At 48.2% G+C, this 17958-nt stretch overlaps 2 protein-coding genes and 1 long non-coding RNA gene across 7 annotated transcripts in view; 1 reads left to right on the forward strand and 2 right to left on the reverse strand.

Moving 5' to 3' along the window:
* Positions 1-283, reverse strand: part of EEF2K (eukaryotic elongation factor 2 kinase) — an 81535-nt gene extending 81252 nt beyond the window's left edge. The window contains exon 1 of one of the 4 annotated variants that reach the window (XM_083153229.1): positions 106-283. The gene's annotated coding sequence lies outside the window, so the exon portion shown is untranslated. The remainder of the gene's footprint in view (positions 1-105) is intronic. The other 3 variants (XM_083153231.1, XM_083153230.1, XM_083153234.1) reach the window with 3 other exon arrangements.
* The window catches only part of LOC146020257 (uncharacterized), a 134100-nt gene that overhangs the window by 49399 nt on the left and 66743 nt on the right, over positions 1-17958 (forward strand). Inside the window, exon 5 of one of the 2 annotated variants that reach the window (XR_014450758.1) lies at positions 86-205. The exons of the other annotated variant lie outside the window; for it this stretch is intronic. This is a non-coding gene — a long non-coding RNA (uncharacterized LOC146020257). Of the gene's footprint in view, positions 1-85; positions 206-17958 lie in introns of those variants that run through there. 2 annotated transcript variants of the gene reach the window in all.
* LOC146019470 (uncharacterized) lies at positions 6380-10590 on the reverse strand. The gene is made up of 3 exons (XM_083151996.1): positions 10525-10590; positions 7119-7522; positions 6380-7042 (listed from the first exon to the last, which is right to left on the reverse strand). Exons 2-3 carry the CDS (start codon positions 7398-7400, stop codon positions 6689-6691), a joined length of 636 nt encoding a protein of 211 aa, XP_083008122.1. The 5' UTR covers positions 7401-7522; positions 10525-10590; the 3' UTR covers positions 6380-6688.

The raw sequence follows: 17958 nt of genomic DNA on the forward strand, positions 1-17958 counted from the left end.
CTAGTTAGTACAGTAGTAATACAGATCGCTGCATGCACATGTAATAATGACTTACTGTATGCATAATCTTGTAATGTATATACAGTATAAGAAGAGAAGCCTTACCCTGCACAGATGGCACACCCTAGCACAGCTATTACAGCTGGGAGAAGGCTGGATAGTCGGATTAGGACCCTTGGTAACTGCACAGGAAGCCTGCACACAACTCTGCAGTGAATGCAATGAAATCCCCTTTCTTTCTGCAGAATGAGCAGCAGGAGGAAGGAAGAGCTCTACAGACCCTGACACACTATTTGTGCTGTCTGTTGGCTCCTCCCAGTCCCCGCCCACTGGCTGACACAACGTTAATCATCTGGTTCGCAGCTCATCAATGGAGAGGGTCCAGGAGCACGTTGTCCCGGAATATGAAGTATACGTTTATGATTTTTGTAGCAAATATTGAAGATCTGATATGTATAGCAATGCAAAATAAACAAACACAAGGTAATAGATTAAATGGGGAACGTTTAAAAGTATAGCTGAGATTAAATTTATAACAAAAAGTTACAAATATTTGTTTAAATCATTATAACAACAACAACAATGTGACTTATTACAGAACCTCGTACAATTTACCATCTATGTGTCGTGTAAAAAAGCCCCCATACACTAGGGCAATTTACATGCAGTTTGGGCACTTTCCATGCGACTGGACGATCAATCACAGTAAAAGAGCCCAAATTGTAGGTGACTGACAGCAGGTGGGATGAGATTTGCGATCCCATGCGTATCGCACTGGAGCCTACGAGCTGCACCGTCTGCAGAAGCAGTCTGTCATATGTAAGGTTGCCTCAGCACAACCTTACATATGCGTGCACATTTCACATCATTTGATGGTCGCCGACTATCGACTGATGTGGGTGTCCCCCCGCAGCATGCGGATGATTCGCAGCGTGTGCTGGGGAACACACACTGCGAAGGGGGGCGGCAGCCTGGCATTAATCGGGCGGAGTGTGGTGGACTCGCAAGGCTGCGAATTAGCATTTCTAATCAGCCACAATAACCCCCACAGTCTGTGAAGCCCCATGTTTCACATCCTTTCCACTTGAATGAAAGTGTATGCAGATTAAAGGTCCAAACACACGGGGCGACTATGCCCAGCATGTATGGACAGCGATGATGTCCATCATCGCTGGGGGGAAAGCCGCTCAGTGCATACACACGGAGCGGCTTTCCCCCTGCCCTGCACCGTCAGCAGGGAGAGGACGGCTTTGCATAGTGCGGTGCTATGCAAAGCCATCCTCAAAGCCGCTCATCTGCTGGTAATACCAGCAGATGAACGGCTTTCCCAGCGATGATGCGGGAGCACGCAGCAGCGCTCACCGCTCATAGCCGGGGCATACACACTGGGCGGCATTGAGCTGTTTTGAGCGACTTTCGGCTCAAAAACGCCCAGTGTGTATGGGCCTTTAAGACCAGAGAGAAATGTATCAGTAACATGTGTAAAAGGCTTTGGAGATGTGTACAGTGAGCGAGGTATAGTATTGAATGCTCAACGGAGAGGTACCGCAGGTCTTTTCTACCTGCTGCAATCAGAATGTACAACTGTCATGGTCTGTAGAGACCTACATGTTCTTAAGGCCCCCATACACTATGCGATTTTGGTCCGATTTCATCCGATTTCGGCACTTGGTGCCGATAATCGGATGAAATCGGCCCAAAATCGTATGTGTGTGATATCTGATCCGATCCGATGCGCGGTCCCGTGCGCATCGGACCGGATCAGGGAGGTCGGACGGTCTGTACATACGATCACGTCCGACCTCCCTGTATGCATATGCCTGCCACCTGACAGGCATATGCATGCAGACACCGGGCGGGTAGCGGGTCCCTGAGCACCGGCTGACTGACCTGGCCGGGCGGTGGTGCGTGCGGGCAGCGGCCAGCGGTGGTGGGGGCGGGCGGCAGGTGCGGTGAGCGCTGCTGACCTGGCCGGGCAGTGTACTTACACATAGCAGCAGCGAGGACGGGCAGCGCAGTGGCGGCTATTATATTTTTAAAATACTTGTCAAATGACCGGCCGCTCTCTGATTGGCTGAGAGCTCTCCGGCCAATCAGAGAGCGGCCGGTCATTTGACAAGTATTTTCAAAATATAATAGCCGCCACTGCGCTGCCCGTCCCCGCTGCTGCTATGTAAGTAAGTACACTGCCCGGCCAGGTCAGCAGCGCTCACCGCACCCGCCGCCCGCCCCCACCACCGCTGGCCGCCCCCACCACCGCTGGCCGCCCCCACCACCACCGCTGGCCGCCCCCACCACCACCGCTGGCCGCCCCCACCACCACCGCTGGCCGCCCCCACCACCGCAGCCGCCGCTGCCCGCCGCCACTGCCCGCCCCCACTACTGCCGCTGCCCGCCCCCACTACTCCTCACTGCCCTGCAGCTCCCCGGGTTTTTTTTAACATGGGATAAATCGCATGCGATTTATCCCATGTAAAAAATGGCACATCAAGTGCCAAATTGTATGTGAGCCTCCCGGGGAGCTGCCGGGCGGCTCGCAGGTAAATTGGGTCCGACTTGTCCCTAGGACAAGTCGGCCTAATGTATGGGGGCCTTTAGATTCTAGATTTATATTGTTTGGACTTCTTATCTTATTTGCTATTTTCACCCTTATCTGTACTTGAACCTTGCTGTAACAATTGTAAATTTCTCCATTGTGAGACGAATAAAGGAATTCTATCTATCTATCTATGAATCTGATGCGCAAACTGTAAGTTTCACAGTGGCTGCTGCAATTGCAGGTTTTGTTTTCCATAGCACAGAAGTGAAGCACTGTAATCTGCTCTGCTTGAATTGTACAGCTGCAGTTACAGGCAGTCCAGCAATTCGAATCATTGTCACCCGTATATAGCAGTGATGTTATTGTAATAAAAATAATATTGCACATTGCATGCAGTGGAAATCTGGGTCCACATATAAGGACCAAGGACAATCTGATCATCACTGGGAATTCATGGTTGTGCTCATTTAGCTGGAATGGCAGAAAAAAAAGTGCCGGTGTGCATAGGATTACGATGAATCAAAGGAATATGGTCGCTAGGTCAACACTATGAAAGTTGACATACATTAGGTCGGCCACTAAAAGTTGATACATGAAATAGGTTGACGTGACTAAGGCCGACACGGCCAGAAGGTTGACACAAGCATTAAGTTGACAATGGGAAGTTCAACAGTGAAAAGGTCGACATGAGCCGACAGGAGGTATTTCATACCCTACCATCCACTAGGGTGTGAAGGAAGAATATAATAGTGCCCGAAGCATGGCGAGGGGACGCAGAACACTGATACTATGTCCATCGACTTATGTCAACATTTTTAAGGAAAAGTGAAAAACGGTCGACCTGACTTATGTCGACCTTCATACAGTCGACCCTGTGTTTCTTGCAATGCAATTGAAGCAAGTCGAATAAATAACTTGCTGATGAACACAAATTTACATGAAGCACCTGTCTGCCATACTGTATATTGACATAGAAACGGTACTAAGTGGAACCTGACCTTTAACCACACACTGCAACTTGACCTGTCTTGAGATGTCATGATATGTCACATGACTGTCCTAGAGGTCAGGAACCCTGTAAAGCTGACGCATGCTAATGTGATGTGATGATGCTCAGAAGGGTGGTTCTTACATAAGATCTAGCAGCAACACCATCATTGATGGATGGCGAGCATCTGGAATGACCAGTCACGTACTACTTCCTAAATACCGCGTAGCTCAGATTTCACTGGGGTTGTGGAACGGTATTAAAGAAGCACAGTGGTGTATTAGGTCAGGACCAAAAGTATTCAGATGGTAGCTACACATTCCTTTGTTTGTTTTGGTAGTTGTTTACAGACACGTCTACACTGCAAAGTCTCAGCCACAACAACAACAACACAATATATCAATCTAATGGTGTGTACACATGGTGCAATATGATTGCTCAGCTATTGTGGCTTAAGCCCCGTACACACACAGTGCGAATTTTTGAAAATAATCACTAAGCAACCATATACCCACGTGTACAGGGCGACGGTCACCGGGACCAGCGACCAGCCCTGTGGTGGTTGCTGGTCGGAGGATCATGCTCCTCCACCTAGCTGCTTCCCCTGGCAGTCAGACGTTTCCATACCTCCCAACTATCACGCTTACCGCGGGAACATCCCGATATTCGGGGACGTTCCCGCGTCCCGCCCGGGGCCGCCATTGTCCCGCGGTGGGGGGGACAGTTGGGAGCCCCCCCAGCTTGCCGAGAATAGACGCTGTGCACATGCGTACAGCGTCTATTCAGCGCCGATGAGCGGTGAAAACGGGGGCGCGGCCGGAGTTCGCGTCACCCATGAGGCCACGCCCCCCTTTTCTCGAGGCCGCGCGAACGTCCTGACCTCCCAACATCAAAAGTTGGGAGGTATGCGTTTCCCTGCCTTTCCCCCTGGCAGTGTCTCATTTTTTATTGGCAACCATCTCTGGACGCTGATGAAAACGGGACACTGAACAATATAGTGCTCCGTGTGTATGGAGCTTTAATATCTCTCAGCAATATATTGCTCAGTGTACTGTTGTCATCAGAGACCACCGAGTTTGTCTGAAAATTGCAAGCGTTTCTGTCTAAAAAATTTTTAACCTCTATTCAAATTTATTTATGATTGACATGGGTTGTGGGCAGTCCTTCTGGAGTGGATAAAAAGGTCAGGGGCCATTTCAATTCTTATGGTGCATGCACACGGTGAGATTTATTTTCTATTATTTTCTATTAGATCTGGGTCTGTATCTGGGTCAGGTGCATACACACGGTGAGATTTCACTTTCTATTCGACCTCTATCTGGATAGTCTTTCCTGCCAAACTATTTTTCTATTAGATTTCTATAAAATTTAGCTTGAGCCTCTAGCCATGCCCCCAGCCCCCAGGCTGCGGGAATAGACGCAGTGCGCATGCGCACAGCATTTATTCCCCGCTGCTCAGCAGCCGACAGGGGGACTCCCAACAGCCCCCCCTCGCCGCGGGACACTGCCGGCTGCGGGAAGGACGCGGGAATGTCCCCGAAAACGGGGACATTCCCACTGTAATCGGGACTGTTGGGAGGTATGCATATGTCACTTTGTGTACCCTCAGATCCAGACCCAGATCGAACAGCATTAATGCTCTGTGGCTAGTTTGTTTAGGTTATACCTGCTGAACGTTGTTACATTCTAGTTTGCTCTGCTTTGTATTTGACTGGTATATGGTCATTAGGTTGACACTATTAAGGTCGATATACATTGGGTTGACTGACCTTAGGTCGACATATGGATATGGTTGACATGGCTAAGGTCAACAGGGTCAAAAGTTCGGCATCAGCATTAGGTCGACAAAGGAAAGGGGTTTTCACCTTTTTTTGAGCCGACAGGTGCCAATAGGCATGGAGGGAGATTCTAATAGTGTACCAAGCATAGCGAGGCACCGTACACGAAGCATGCCATGTGAGCCATGTGAGGGGATGCGGTGCGCTTTCCTGGTGTCCATGTTGACTGTGTCAACATTCGAGACAAACGAAACATGAAAAACCCATGTCAACCTTTTGACTGGCGACCTTCCCAAAATTTACCTAATCTTTGTGTCGACCTAATGACCCTGTAGACCTTACCCATGTCGACATAAGCCCTGTCGACCCAATGCATGACAACCTTAGTTTGACCTAGTGTTCCCGCTAGGCTGTTTTAGCGGGGCGCTGCGCCCTGCCCGATTTTTAAAGGGCAAAATACGCCCTGCCCGTCTCGCAGCGCCCTGCTAAAACAGCCTCACGGGGAAGCCCAGCGTCGCCGTTGATGGCGATGCCTGGCGCTTCCCCGGCAGCACAGTGTATTCGGAGGGGCCGGGCCCGCCCCCTTTGATGACTGTGGTGGCCGGGACCGCCCCCTTTGATGACAATGGCGGCCCAAGCACGCCTCTTTCATTACGGCGGCGGCCTGGGCACGCCCCCTTCATGACGTCGGTGGCCCGGGCACGCCCCTTTCATGACGTCGCAGCCCGGGTACGCCCCCAGCTGTGACGTCGGTGTGCCCGGTCTGCCCCCAGCAGGGCACCCGGTGTCACTCCTAGAGTGAACACTATTGACCTGTTGAAACCTTGTGTTTCTCTGCCTTCCACATCAATGTGGAGTGGGAGAACCTGCACAAGGGGGTAATGTAATAGTCTGCGCTAGGGTACCCACTTGGCCACCCAGTACCTTCACCCAGGAGCCCACTCCGTACCTTCACCCAGGAGCCCACCCAGTACCTTCACCCAGGAGCCCACCCAGGAACTCTAACCTTCACCCTACCATACAGGAAACGTCACAACACTTTTTATTTTCTTTTAATAGAGAATTACGCTCAGGCCTGAAATCACACTGCCAACATCATTTGGTGCCAAGAAGAAGATACATAAAGTTCCGTACAGTGTTTTTTGAGGAACACAAGAAGTACATGGCTTGTCCCAGCAACCAGTTTTCATATTACTTTTTAATAAAATAAAAAAAAAAACCCACTAATTTAAAAAAATATTCAGAACTTTTGAAAATTGGGGTCCCAATCAGCTGAGAGCAGTCCACTCGACGAGCTGGTGGCTTGGGTGAGGGGTTGGTGTTGGCTGGCAGCCAGGGCAGTGGAGTATCTAACGACGGATGAATATAAGGGGGTGGCGGCGATCATTGACATTGTAGGGAGATTGTGCATGGCGTAAAGTCATCATTGTCAGTCAGTATATTACTGCTGACATGTGACATTACGCTATATATAAGGCACTTAAAATGTCCTTGTTGGGTCTCGGACATTTTACGCATGTCATGGAGCACAATGTTCGCAAAGGCATCAAATTCATCCAGCTGCCTCAATTTCTTAAGCAGCTCCTCCTCTGTTGGTGCTGTCGCTGACCTCCTTGGAGCCATCCTCCTCCTGGGGCTTGGAGGAGGCAGAGGGGATGCTTGGTCCACAGTAGAACTCTCGCTCAGGTTGGCGAAACAGCTGGGCAAGGGGTCCACTTCTAACTTGCCCGAAGTAGCCTAGAGGAAAAAAATAAATTAACATTTGCATGGCATGAAAATTATACAGTTGCTGGAAAAAATAAAGTACTCTTACTAGTAATGGACTCTCTCGAAACATCTGTTCCGCCGGCAATGGCTCCATCATAGAATTCAGCAACTCTTCCTTTGGGCCTTGGTCCAGAGCAAAGAGGAGCAGGTCATAGTACCAGGTCTTTGGTTTCCGGATGTTGTCTGCCCCAGCTCCAGAATGCTGCGACTCCTTATACTTCTTGTGCTCTTTCAAAAACACTGCTTGGTAGTTATGCATCTTTTTCTTTACCGTCTGGTCCGTCTCGATGTTGGCATTGCTATTTCGGGCCTTGGCATAATCCACCATTTGTTGATAAGTCAGATTTCTTCATTGTTTATTGCTGAAGTCCTTGCTGGTGGTTCTCCAAAGGCACTAGTTCTCTCTGTATATGTTAGTGAACCAAGCCCAGAATGCCTGATCAGACATGACTGTTAAAACACAAGTAGGATAAAACTGGTTAATGTACTTACATTTTAGCAAAAATAAAAAAAAATCTAAATGATGTGACATGTAGCTGGCTGCGATTTTCTGACTTTTGTGAATTTTGGACAAAAAACAGCCAAATTCGCATGATTTGTGTAATTCGCACATGTAATAGAGTGCGAGTAGAGATTTAATTTGCACATTTTGTTGTCAAAATCTCACTTTTTGACATACCACCAAATTTGCACACTTTAATTCCCATTCAGATAAAGTATACAATTCTCATGACAAAGTATACAATTTGAAATGTAATAAGGTACAATTTTTGGTAAATGTTATCAAAAATAAACAAATAGACCAAGTTCAGATTGGCGAATTTGACTGAATCATGCACAGAACAATGAGATCTGTGCATGGTTCTAACCATAAAAATGTGTAAAATGTAAAATATTTGAAAAACAAAAATGGCGTGGGATAACCCTTCCCGAGCATAACCAGCCCTGAGCTCATTGAGCCGGTCCTGGTTCCAAAAATATGGGGGGGGGGGGGGGGGGGTTGGGGGGAGAGCATAAGAGCCCTGTACTTATAAAACCAGCCCCGGTCTCTTGGACAAGTCCTGGTTTAAAAAATATGGGGGACAAGAAAACTGGGGGTCCCCCATATTTTGGAACCTGCACGAGATCAAACAGCCAGTGGTGTCATGCCACAGCTGGGGGACACTTTTTATGTAAGGTACATGACCACTGTGGCTGGTCAACAATGGCTGGGGTACCCAATAAATGGCTCTCCCCTCAGACTTCACCCGTCCAAGGCTAAAGCCCGGGGCTGTCCCCGGCATCCCAAGGCGGTAGATGCAGGCTGATGTGTGTAAAAAAATATAGGTCCGGGGCTGGTTCCCAAAATACGGGGGACAAAATGACTAGGGGTCCCCCGTATTTTAAGAACCAGCCAGCAGGGTAATGCCACAGCCGGGGGGAGACATTTTAGGGGGCGGGGCGTATGCAAATGAGGGCGCGGTTTATGCTAATTAGCCGCGACCTCATTTTCATACGAGAATAGACGCTGTGCGCATGCGCACAGCGTCTATTCTACTAGATTGGGGGGTCTCCCAACTGCCACCCCCCGCAGCGGGACAATGCCTGCCGCGGGTGGGATGTCGGGACAGGACCCGAAAATCGGGACTGTCCCGACGGAATCGTGACAGTTGGGAGGTATGGGAGCAGGTGAGTAGGATTTGCTTCCCTAGGTACCCCTTTGGATTACTACGGATCCAGGACTCTTCAGCCCTGGAGCCCCGGACCCGGACCAGCCCCGGAACCAACCGACGGGCTCAAGATAGGTAAGTATCAGTGTGTTTGTGTAATGTATGTATTAAACTTTTATTTTTCTAATGTGTCAGTGTGTATTTATTTAACTATTTTTTTTTCTGTGGAACAACAAGTGCCAGCGGGCCCTTTAATGCCACGCATGCTGGGACTTGTGGTTCTCCAAGTGCCAGCATGCGGGGGAAGCTTGCTGGGACTCATAGTTCCACAGGAAAAAAACAATCGTTTTTATTCTATTTTTTTTACACAATCATCAGCCCGGTGGCCACCGCACAGGGCCACCGGGGACAGCACCAGGCTTCAGCCTGGTCAGGTAAGTCCTGAAGGGGGGGACCCCTTTATTGGGGGGGGGGTCAAAACTCCCCCAGGACCCCTGGCCAGGCTGACCGGTCAGAGGGCTGAATGCTTTGGCCGCGGGACCTTATATAATAAGTGTCCCCCGGCTGTGGCATTACCCTGCTGGCTGGTTTGGCCTGGGGCTGGTTCTTAAAATACGGGGGACCCCTGGTCATTTTGTCCCCCGTATTTTGGGAACCAGCCCCGGACCTGGAGCCTGGGGCTGGTTTTAAAAAATCAGCGAAGCCCTATTTGTCGGGTTTCCTGATTTTTTAATACCAGCCCCGGCTCTTTCAGCCTGGTGCTGGTTACGGCTGTGGGGGGGACCCCACTCCGTTTTTTTTTTTTTGTCACCCTGCCAGAGATGCTGCAGCTATGGAACGCCCACATGGGCTTTCCAGATTTGGCAGTATAGTCGCAAGGACGGCAGCATATCGGTCGAACGTGCGTACACACTGCACTTTTGTACCGATATGAAGCCGTCCTGTCGGATGAAAATTAAACAGCAAAGAACCGTCGACTGACCGAGTATGGACGGTCAAGACAGTTTTTTTGCCATTTATCGCTCGTACGGGACAGCGTACACACATATACAATTGAACGGCTGTCCGACCCAGAATGAAAGAACGGCCCGACAATTGTATATATGTGTACCCAGCTTAAGCCAATCTTGAAAACGATTTGCCATTTTAGAGGTAGCCAGTGAAGGGATTGTAGAATGGGAGTTATGTGGCAGGAGCGGGGCTGGTCAGTTAATAGTCTGGCGGCTGCATTTTGTACCAGCTGCAAGCGGTGCAATTATTTTAATGGGAGACCCAGGTAGAGAGCATTGCAGTAGTCTAGGCGTGATGATATAAATGCATGTATGACATTAGGCAGGTCTTCTGAGGGAATTAAGTGCGTGATTCTGGCTATATTCCTTAGATGATAGAATGAGTATTTGATTGATATTTGGCTGACACCTGATGTTTAATCATGCTGCCAGATACCGATGAGGCCCTCTTTTTCTAAATGGGTGAAATGCCAAATTGATGTCGGGCAGCATGGTAATTCTTTCTCCTGCAGTGGAGACATGCAAGGAGATTTGTTTTCTTACACATGCCCCTGCATGTTTAAGAGGGGAATCCTCATTGGCAGAGGGGCAGGCACACTAACTGTGATCCAGGCCAAAGAGAATCACCCCCTGTATGTATGTATATATATATATATATATATATATATATACACACACACACACACACACACGCATGCACACACAGGCCCGCCGACAAGGGGGGTCTGGAATCCTGGGCCCTGAGGGGGCCCAGACCTGGTCCTACAACTATAAATACTAAATAGCTCCTTACCAGCTATCTATCTGCCTCTGAGTTCTATCCCCTGTAGGCGTAGTAGTGTGTGTCCATCAGCTCTGCTGCAGCCAGACTCTGCAGTGCTCTGGTCTCGGACAGCAGGGGCTGCTGGGACATGTAGGTTTTTTTTAAGTGTCTGGCAGCCAGGCACTTAAAACAAAACTACATGTCCCAGCAGCCCCTGCTGTCTGGGACCTGAGCAGACCAGACTAATGGATGCCTGAAAGCAGTTCTCGGTAAAATGAGAGCATGCCTGGTGCACTGCCTGTGCGGATTAGGGGAGGAGGACCCAGCAAGTCACAGTGATTTTAAAGCAAACCCTGCAGCAAGGGATCTCCCTGTCAGCCACCACCACAGTGAGTACTTGTATTATATGTTCTTGTTCAGGCTGATCTCTCTATTGTTCTCTCTCTCTATTCCTCCTTTCCCTCTCTCTCTTCTGTTTCTCACTCTGTCACACACTCACCAACTTTGTCACACACTCTGTCACACACTCACCAATCACTGTCTTTTTTGACAGTCCCGGGCCCCATCATTTCTGCCCTGCACACACACACACACTCTCTCTCACTTTACTTTGGTACTCAGAATAATAGGGCTGAAACGTTGACTACCTGAAGCTGCTTTAAATTGTCTTTACGATTTTGGAATGCTGCTGCTGTCTATCAATCTATCTATCTAGTACATGGGGTAGCAAACTCCAGTCCTCGAGAGCTACCAACAGTTCACGTTTTCCAGCTCACCTCACAGGTACACAGGTGCACTCATTACTGACTGACACATTTTAAAAGATCCACAGGTGGGGCTAATTACTTCACTTGTGATTCTGTAAGGAGATCTGGTAAACATTAACTGTTGGTAGCTCTCGAGGACTGGAGTTGGCTACCCCTGATCTAGTATATAGACGGGAAACGGTCATCTGTCAGACCAGACTTAGGTCGACAGTCATTAGCGCAGCGAGGCACCATGCCCGAAGCATTGCGAGCGAAGCGAGCGGCTGCGGTTCGACTCGAACTGCGCCCATGTCGACTGTGTCGACATTCGGGTCAAAAAACAGTGAAAAACTCATGTCGACCTAATGACTGTCAACCTTAAGTCATGTCGACCTTGAGCCATGTCGACCTTTAACCCTGTCGACCTTGGGGACAGTCGACCTTCCGGGGTCGACCTAATGACTGTAGACCTAAGTCTGTTCTGACAGATGTACCGCTTCCATATAGACTAGGTCAGTAGATATATATTGGGATGCCCGATGACTGACCGATGGTTGGGATCCCTATGATCAGTATACCGATGTCGAAATCCCGACGGCCTGACAGTAGGGTTACCACCTAGTCCCTTTAATTCCGGACACATATTAATTACACAGGTTCTGTGGCTGGCTGACTTCAAGACTCCACTTCACCTGATTTTAAACTGCCACAGAACCTGTGTAATTAACATGTGTCCGGAATTAAAGGGACTAGGTGGTAACCCTACCTGACAGTCAGGATCCCAACAAACGGGCTATTTACCCTCATGGGATCCATGACCCCCATAGAGGCAGAAAATAACCTGTGATGAGCCACCAAGCCCGCAAGGGGCTTTTTTTGTGCTCACCCCCAAAAAAATCATTCATCTCGGGTAGGAGGGTACACAATGTGATATATGTGATATGCAGGAGGGGGGATGTTTGAAAAGTACAGGGTGTCAAAATGCACACACAGAGGCAGGAGGTAAGACACACAGGGGTAGTGGCCTACAGGAGGGTCAAACACAGAGGAAGGTGGTACAGTACTACAGGGGGTCACAGTGGTGGTAGGGGCAAGAAGGTGTCACACACAGGCATAGTGGGTTCAGGGGGTCTCACACAGAGGAAGGATGTAGAGAGTGGGGAAGGCGACACTTACAGGGGACGTGTGGTACAGGAGGGTTATAGACCAGGGATGAGGGTCGAAGAGGGTCAAGGTGTCATACAAGAGAATAGGGGGTAATACACCAGGGGTGATGGGGGGTGAAAAGGGTCACACACAGAGGAAGCAGGTAGGTTGGTCATACGGTTTCACACACACGCACACACACTCTGGGTACAGAAAAGAGGGTACAGTGCTCCAAGGGCACTTACCAAGCAGGGGGTAAGCTCCAAGCACAGGGTCAAGTGGCAGGGGAATTCATGCTGGACATAGCAGCAGTGTCATCCCTGTGCGGATGCTGGAGGCAGGCCCAGCGCTGTGTTCCCATCATGGTGCGGCTACTGGAGAGGAGGTGGGTGCCGGACTGCTAGGCGGGGGAGAGGGTTGCGCAATATCTCTGGCGTCTGGGGGGTGGGCAGCGCGGCGGCGGGATGCAGATCTCTGGCATCTAGGAAGAGGGTGGGGGACCCGGGAGGTCGCAGGGCACAATGGGGCAGATGTATTAAGCCTGGCGAAGAGATAAACTTGAGATAAAGTGGAGATAAATTGGAAGGAGATAACGCACCAGCCAATCAGCTGTGTTTGAAATATGACAGTTGAAAGTTGATTGGCTGGTGCGTTATCTCTTTCCAATTTATCTCCACTTTATCTCAAGTTTATCTCTTCGCAAAGCTTAATACATCTGCCCCATTACCGGCTATTGGTGGCGGGCGGGTCGGCGCAGGACACACGCACATCTCTGGCACCGGAAATGGGGTGGGGGAGGTCAGTGCAGACCAGGGTACATCGCCGGCGGCTATTGAGGGGCGGGGCAGGACCCAAAATGATCTCTGGCGTCTGAGGGGGGGCGGAGGTTGTCGCTGCAGTGGGTGCCATTGCCTTTTTTTTTATAGGGTGCAGGGGGAGCAGCGGGCCCTACCGACAGCTTAGGCCCCTTAGCAGCTGCACCCACGGCAGTTTTGCCACTGCGCTCCCCCCTCTGTGAGACGGCCGGGATCCGTTGTCGGTATACTGACCATCGAGATCATGACCGTCGGCCAGTCATACCACACCCAGATATGTATATAATTTGTGCATCAATTTATACTTGTTTAATGGACCAGGTGTATTCCGATTCACCTTAGTCTCAACCCCATGAGTCTATGCACCCCTCTCTGGAAACCCCTACTTGCAAATCCTGCATTTGCCCCTTTTCAACTATGATACTATGTTTCTAGTAGAATGACTAATTCCCGTTGGCCCTTGATTTTCTTGTTAGCTATGATTTTGTGCAATTAGCCCAGATCATTAAGAAGGCATTTCTATAAAATCTGCTAATTTGCAGATGACATTAAAACCATCTGTTCATGCTCTACATAAGCTTTCAAAAACATTATTATGTTAATTAATATTACAAATAAATAATGATTGTATGAAAAAAATAATTCTCTTACTACTTAGAAATCTATTCTGCACTTATACGAATGGTCTCATGCCAAGCTATTACATTTGGCTTATATTATTTATCTTCTAATAATTACACGTCCCCAATTTCTACACCCATTCCACATCATATTTATTGAACTGTAACCTAGAAGTTAACCTTTTTTTTTTTTTAGAACTAAAATTCCAATACTCATATGCAAAAGAAATTCATATATTTCTGAAGCCCTCTGCACATGTTCCCACCATGCAGGTGCAAAACAATAACAGTGGGGCAGATGTATTAAGCCTTAACGAGATAAATGCAAGGGTGATAAAGAGAGATAAACGTCCAACCAATCAGCTCCTTACTAACTTTTTTCAGACACAGCCTGTAACATGGCAGTTAGCCGGTGATTGGCTGGACGTTTATCTCTCTATCACCCTGGGCCAGATGTATCAAACTTTAAAAAGTGATAAAATGGAGAGTGATAACAGCCAGCCAATCAGCTCCTGCCTGCCATGTCACAGACTGTGTTTGAAACATGTCAGGATGGAGCTGATTGGCTGGTGGTTTATCACTCTGCATTTTATCACTTTGTGAAGCTTGATACATCTGGCCCTTTGGCCTTTATCTCTTGTTAAGGCTTAATACATCTGCCCCAATCCCCTGTTTCACACTTTTATCAAATGGTTCTTACATTTTCAATTTCAACTAGTTCCACAGCAAGCTTTAGGGTTGCATCTGGTACATAGAGTTGCATATAGGTACATGTTTAAGGTTGAGCAAATCCTTTTTGGTAAAAAGGTACAGTTTATGCAGCCTAGTGAACAGTTCCAAATTAGACCACATGTCTTGTGGATTTCTCTCTGCGGAAGCAGGTTTTATAATGAACCAGCAATATAGATTCCCTCATCTATGAATCATCAAAACATGACCAACATGGTGAAACACAATGGCACTTGAGGATTAAAGGTGCCCACAGACGCATCAATTATCGAATGCGTTTTGTACTTTTTAAGCACAAATTGCATCTTATGTACAATTATTGGATGGTCCAAAAAATGGGGATTTGGGTGGTCTCCGTGCGCACTATTTTAACTGTGGAGAAACCTGCAGCCCTCTGTTGCCAAAGAAAGAGTGCAACACTCACTCTTAGATATACTGGTTTTGAGGAGGTAGGTCAACAGGGTAGGCGCATGTAGTCCACAGTGGATATGTAATAAATCTGGACCCACAATGGGATTATATTGACCAGATACATTTATTAACAAAACAAATGCAATTGCAACAAGTGCATGGATGCAATGCAAAATAAACAATACAAAATAAACAATACAGTTAAAAAGTGCAGTAATTTTAGTTCCGCTTCCGGCTTCAGGCAGGACGGCCGCGTGAGGGGAGAGCTCCGTGGACGGCGAGGAGGGCGGCACCCCTAACTCGCTGGATCGCGGTCCCCAGCAGCTCAGACTAGCGGCAACGTTCACCGGAAGACAGCGCGCAGTGCATGGAGGGGTCTTTACCTCCCATGCCTAAAAGACAGACCCGCCGCACATCAGCAAAGCCGCAGACGCAGGCTTCCAAAATGGCGGCCGCACCTTCCTCCCTGGCTGGCAAAATCCCGGCGGAGAAGCAGACAGAACAGGGACAGGCAGCCCAGCAGCAGCACAAGAATAACGAAGCCCTAGCAGAGGGGAAGCGGGCACCTGTGCAGTTACAACAATTTCAGTACCAGCCACAGCAGAAACAGGTACCAGGCACCCCACACTCCCCTATCACTGACTACCAAAGCACTCCTGAATGCCTAGTGCAGGACACAGGCAGTGGTGATGAGGAAGACACAGATGCTGGGGAATATAAGGGGATGATGAAGGCTATCAAAGCAACGATAGCACCTATGTTTAAGGAGCAAGTAGAGGCATTTAATTTAAGCTTTGCTGATCTGAAAGGACACATGTCACAGCTTACACAGAGAGTATCACAGAATGAGGTGCAGATTGGGGCAACATTTCATGATGTACAAGAGTTAAAAACCCACAATGCTGAACTGCAAAAATCTGTATATGCTTTAACCAATAAGGTCGATGACCTTGAAAATAGATCAAGGAGATCGAACCTCAGATTAGTGGGACTCCCAGAGACGGTCAGAGGCCCTGCACTGCATCATTTTGTTCGCAACACCCTGCCATCCCTGCTGGGAGTACAACAGGACTGCACGGATATGGTGATAGAAAGAGCCCATAGGCTGGGGCCTGAAAAGGAGGGAGTAAACGTGAGACCAAGAGTCATAATATTTAAATGCCTTAACTATTTACATAAGGAAACTTTATGGACAGCCTCGCGAAAGCTAAAGTCATTGCAGTGGGAAGGTCATAAGCTGCATTTATTTCAAGACTATTCGGCGGAAGTGACCAGGGCGCGGAAAGAATTTACCAGCATTTGTTCAAAGCTTATTGCAGACAAAAAGAAGTTCGCCCTGTTGTACCCCGCCCGTCTTAGGGTGTTTGAAGGGGACTCATTCAAGGATTTTTCTACAGCAGCAGATGCCAGGGCATATCTCCGGATGGAGAACGCGGAATCTGCCCAGCCGTAAGAAATATAAGTGGCACAGCTGGCTAATGTATCAGCCACAAGGCTTTGGGGGTTGATATTTAATAGTAATTTGCACGTGGTTAATTCTAAAAGAACCTTCATGGCTTGAGGCCTTTATATGCACTTAGTACTTTAAGATGAAAAAGCTAATAAGTGTGATTTATGTATGGTTTACATGGGATACTAAGGGGAACGTGAATTACATGTTATAAATTCTGTTTAAATATTAGGGGTGCCGACCCGACTACGCAACCGGGGAGATTGGTTAGCTCTGGTTAACCCGGGTGCGTAGCGATAGACGGAGGTAAGGCAATTGCCGTTAGAAGGTTGTTGGGGAGGGAGGAGCCACAATATTTAGGCTCATCCCTCACTGCTAGAGGTATGAAAGTTAAATTGCACTGCATGAGAGCGATTTTATTCGCAGGGGATTTTTGGGGGGTGGGGGGCGGGGGGATGGGAAAGTTGCGGGTATGTTTTTCTGTGGTTTGTTTAGGGGGGGGATGGGGGGGGGGTGGGACTCAGGGCCGAGTGCATTTTTAGTAGGGAATATTCTTACAATAAGTTAGATGTCTAATTTGAAATTGTGTTCTTGGAATGTGGGAGGGATCAATTCCCCGATAAAGAGAAAGAAGCTACTGTTATACCTTAAAAAGCAAAAAGCAGACATCGTCCTGCTACAGGAAACACATCTCACTGATAGTGAGCATGAAAAACTGGGAGCAATGGGATTCAAGGTGGAAGCTTATGCTTCCTTTAATTCAAAGGCAAGGGGGGTGGCGATATTGTCGAGGAGGGCATTGGGGGCGGAGGTTGCCAAAACCATTAAAGACCCGGAGGGGCGCTATATTCTTGCAGAAATGACAATTCAGGGGGAAAAGTATGTGATATGTAATATATATGCACCTAATGTTTACTCAAAAAAGTTCTTTACTGCTTTATTGACAAAATTGTACTCATATGCAGACTCACGATTGATTCTAGGGGGGGATTTTAATATAGTTGCCAAACCATCAATAGATAAATCCTCTAAACCCAAACGAAAACCCACTAATCCAGCATTAGGCATTGGGGATATTTCATCACAACTACAGGTAGTAGATAGCTGGAGACTACTACATCCAACTGATAGAGAATACTCCTGTGTTTCCGCAGCTCATGGGTCACTGTCACGAATTGACTACATACTTGTGTCTACTGGCCTCTGTGGGCGTCTCCTAGAAGCTGGAATGGAACCGATAGTTTTGTCGGACCATTCCATGATATGGATAATGCTAGAAACGGAGCTGGACGTTGGGAGGCACCGCCAATGGCGGTTTCCCTCGTACCTAGCGTCGTCAAAAACGTTCAGGGATGCCCTGGAGGCCAAGTGGATGGAGTACCAACATAACAATGGGGAGCACAATTCAGACCCACTGTTGAAATGGCAAGCGGCAAAGGCAGTTCTCAGAGGAGAAATCATTTCATACGTAAATAAACATCGCAAGGACAGGACGGCGGATTTGTTTAGGGCTCAAGAGCTATTGACCTCTGCTTATGCTAATTATA

This window comes from Crinia signifera, chromosome 7 (assembly GCF_055691185.1).
Source record: "Crinia signifera chromosome 7, ASM5569118v1, whole genome shotgun sequence".
NCBI classification, from domain to species: domain Eukaryota; kingdom Metazoa; phylum Chordata; class Amphibia; order Anura; family Myobatrachidae; genus Crinia; species Crinia signifera.

Excerpts from the sequence above, each read along its gene's own strand:
- LOC146019470 (XM_083151996.1), bottom strand. The coding sequence starts at position 7,400 with ATGGTGGATTATGCCAAGGCCCGAAATAGCAATGCCAACATCGAGACG. Across the intron at positions 7,043-7,118 it reads TTCGAGAGAGTCCATTACTA|GCTACTTCGGGCAAGTTAGA; the intron begins GTAAGAGTACTT and ends TTTTTCCTCTAG.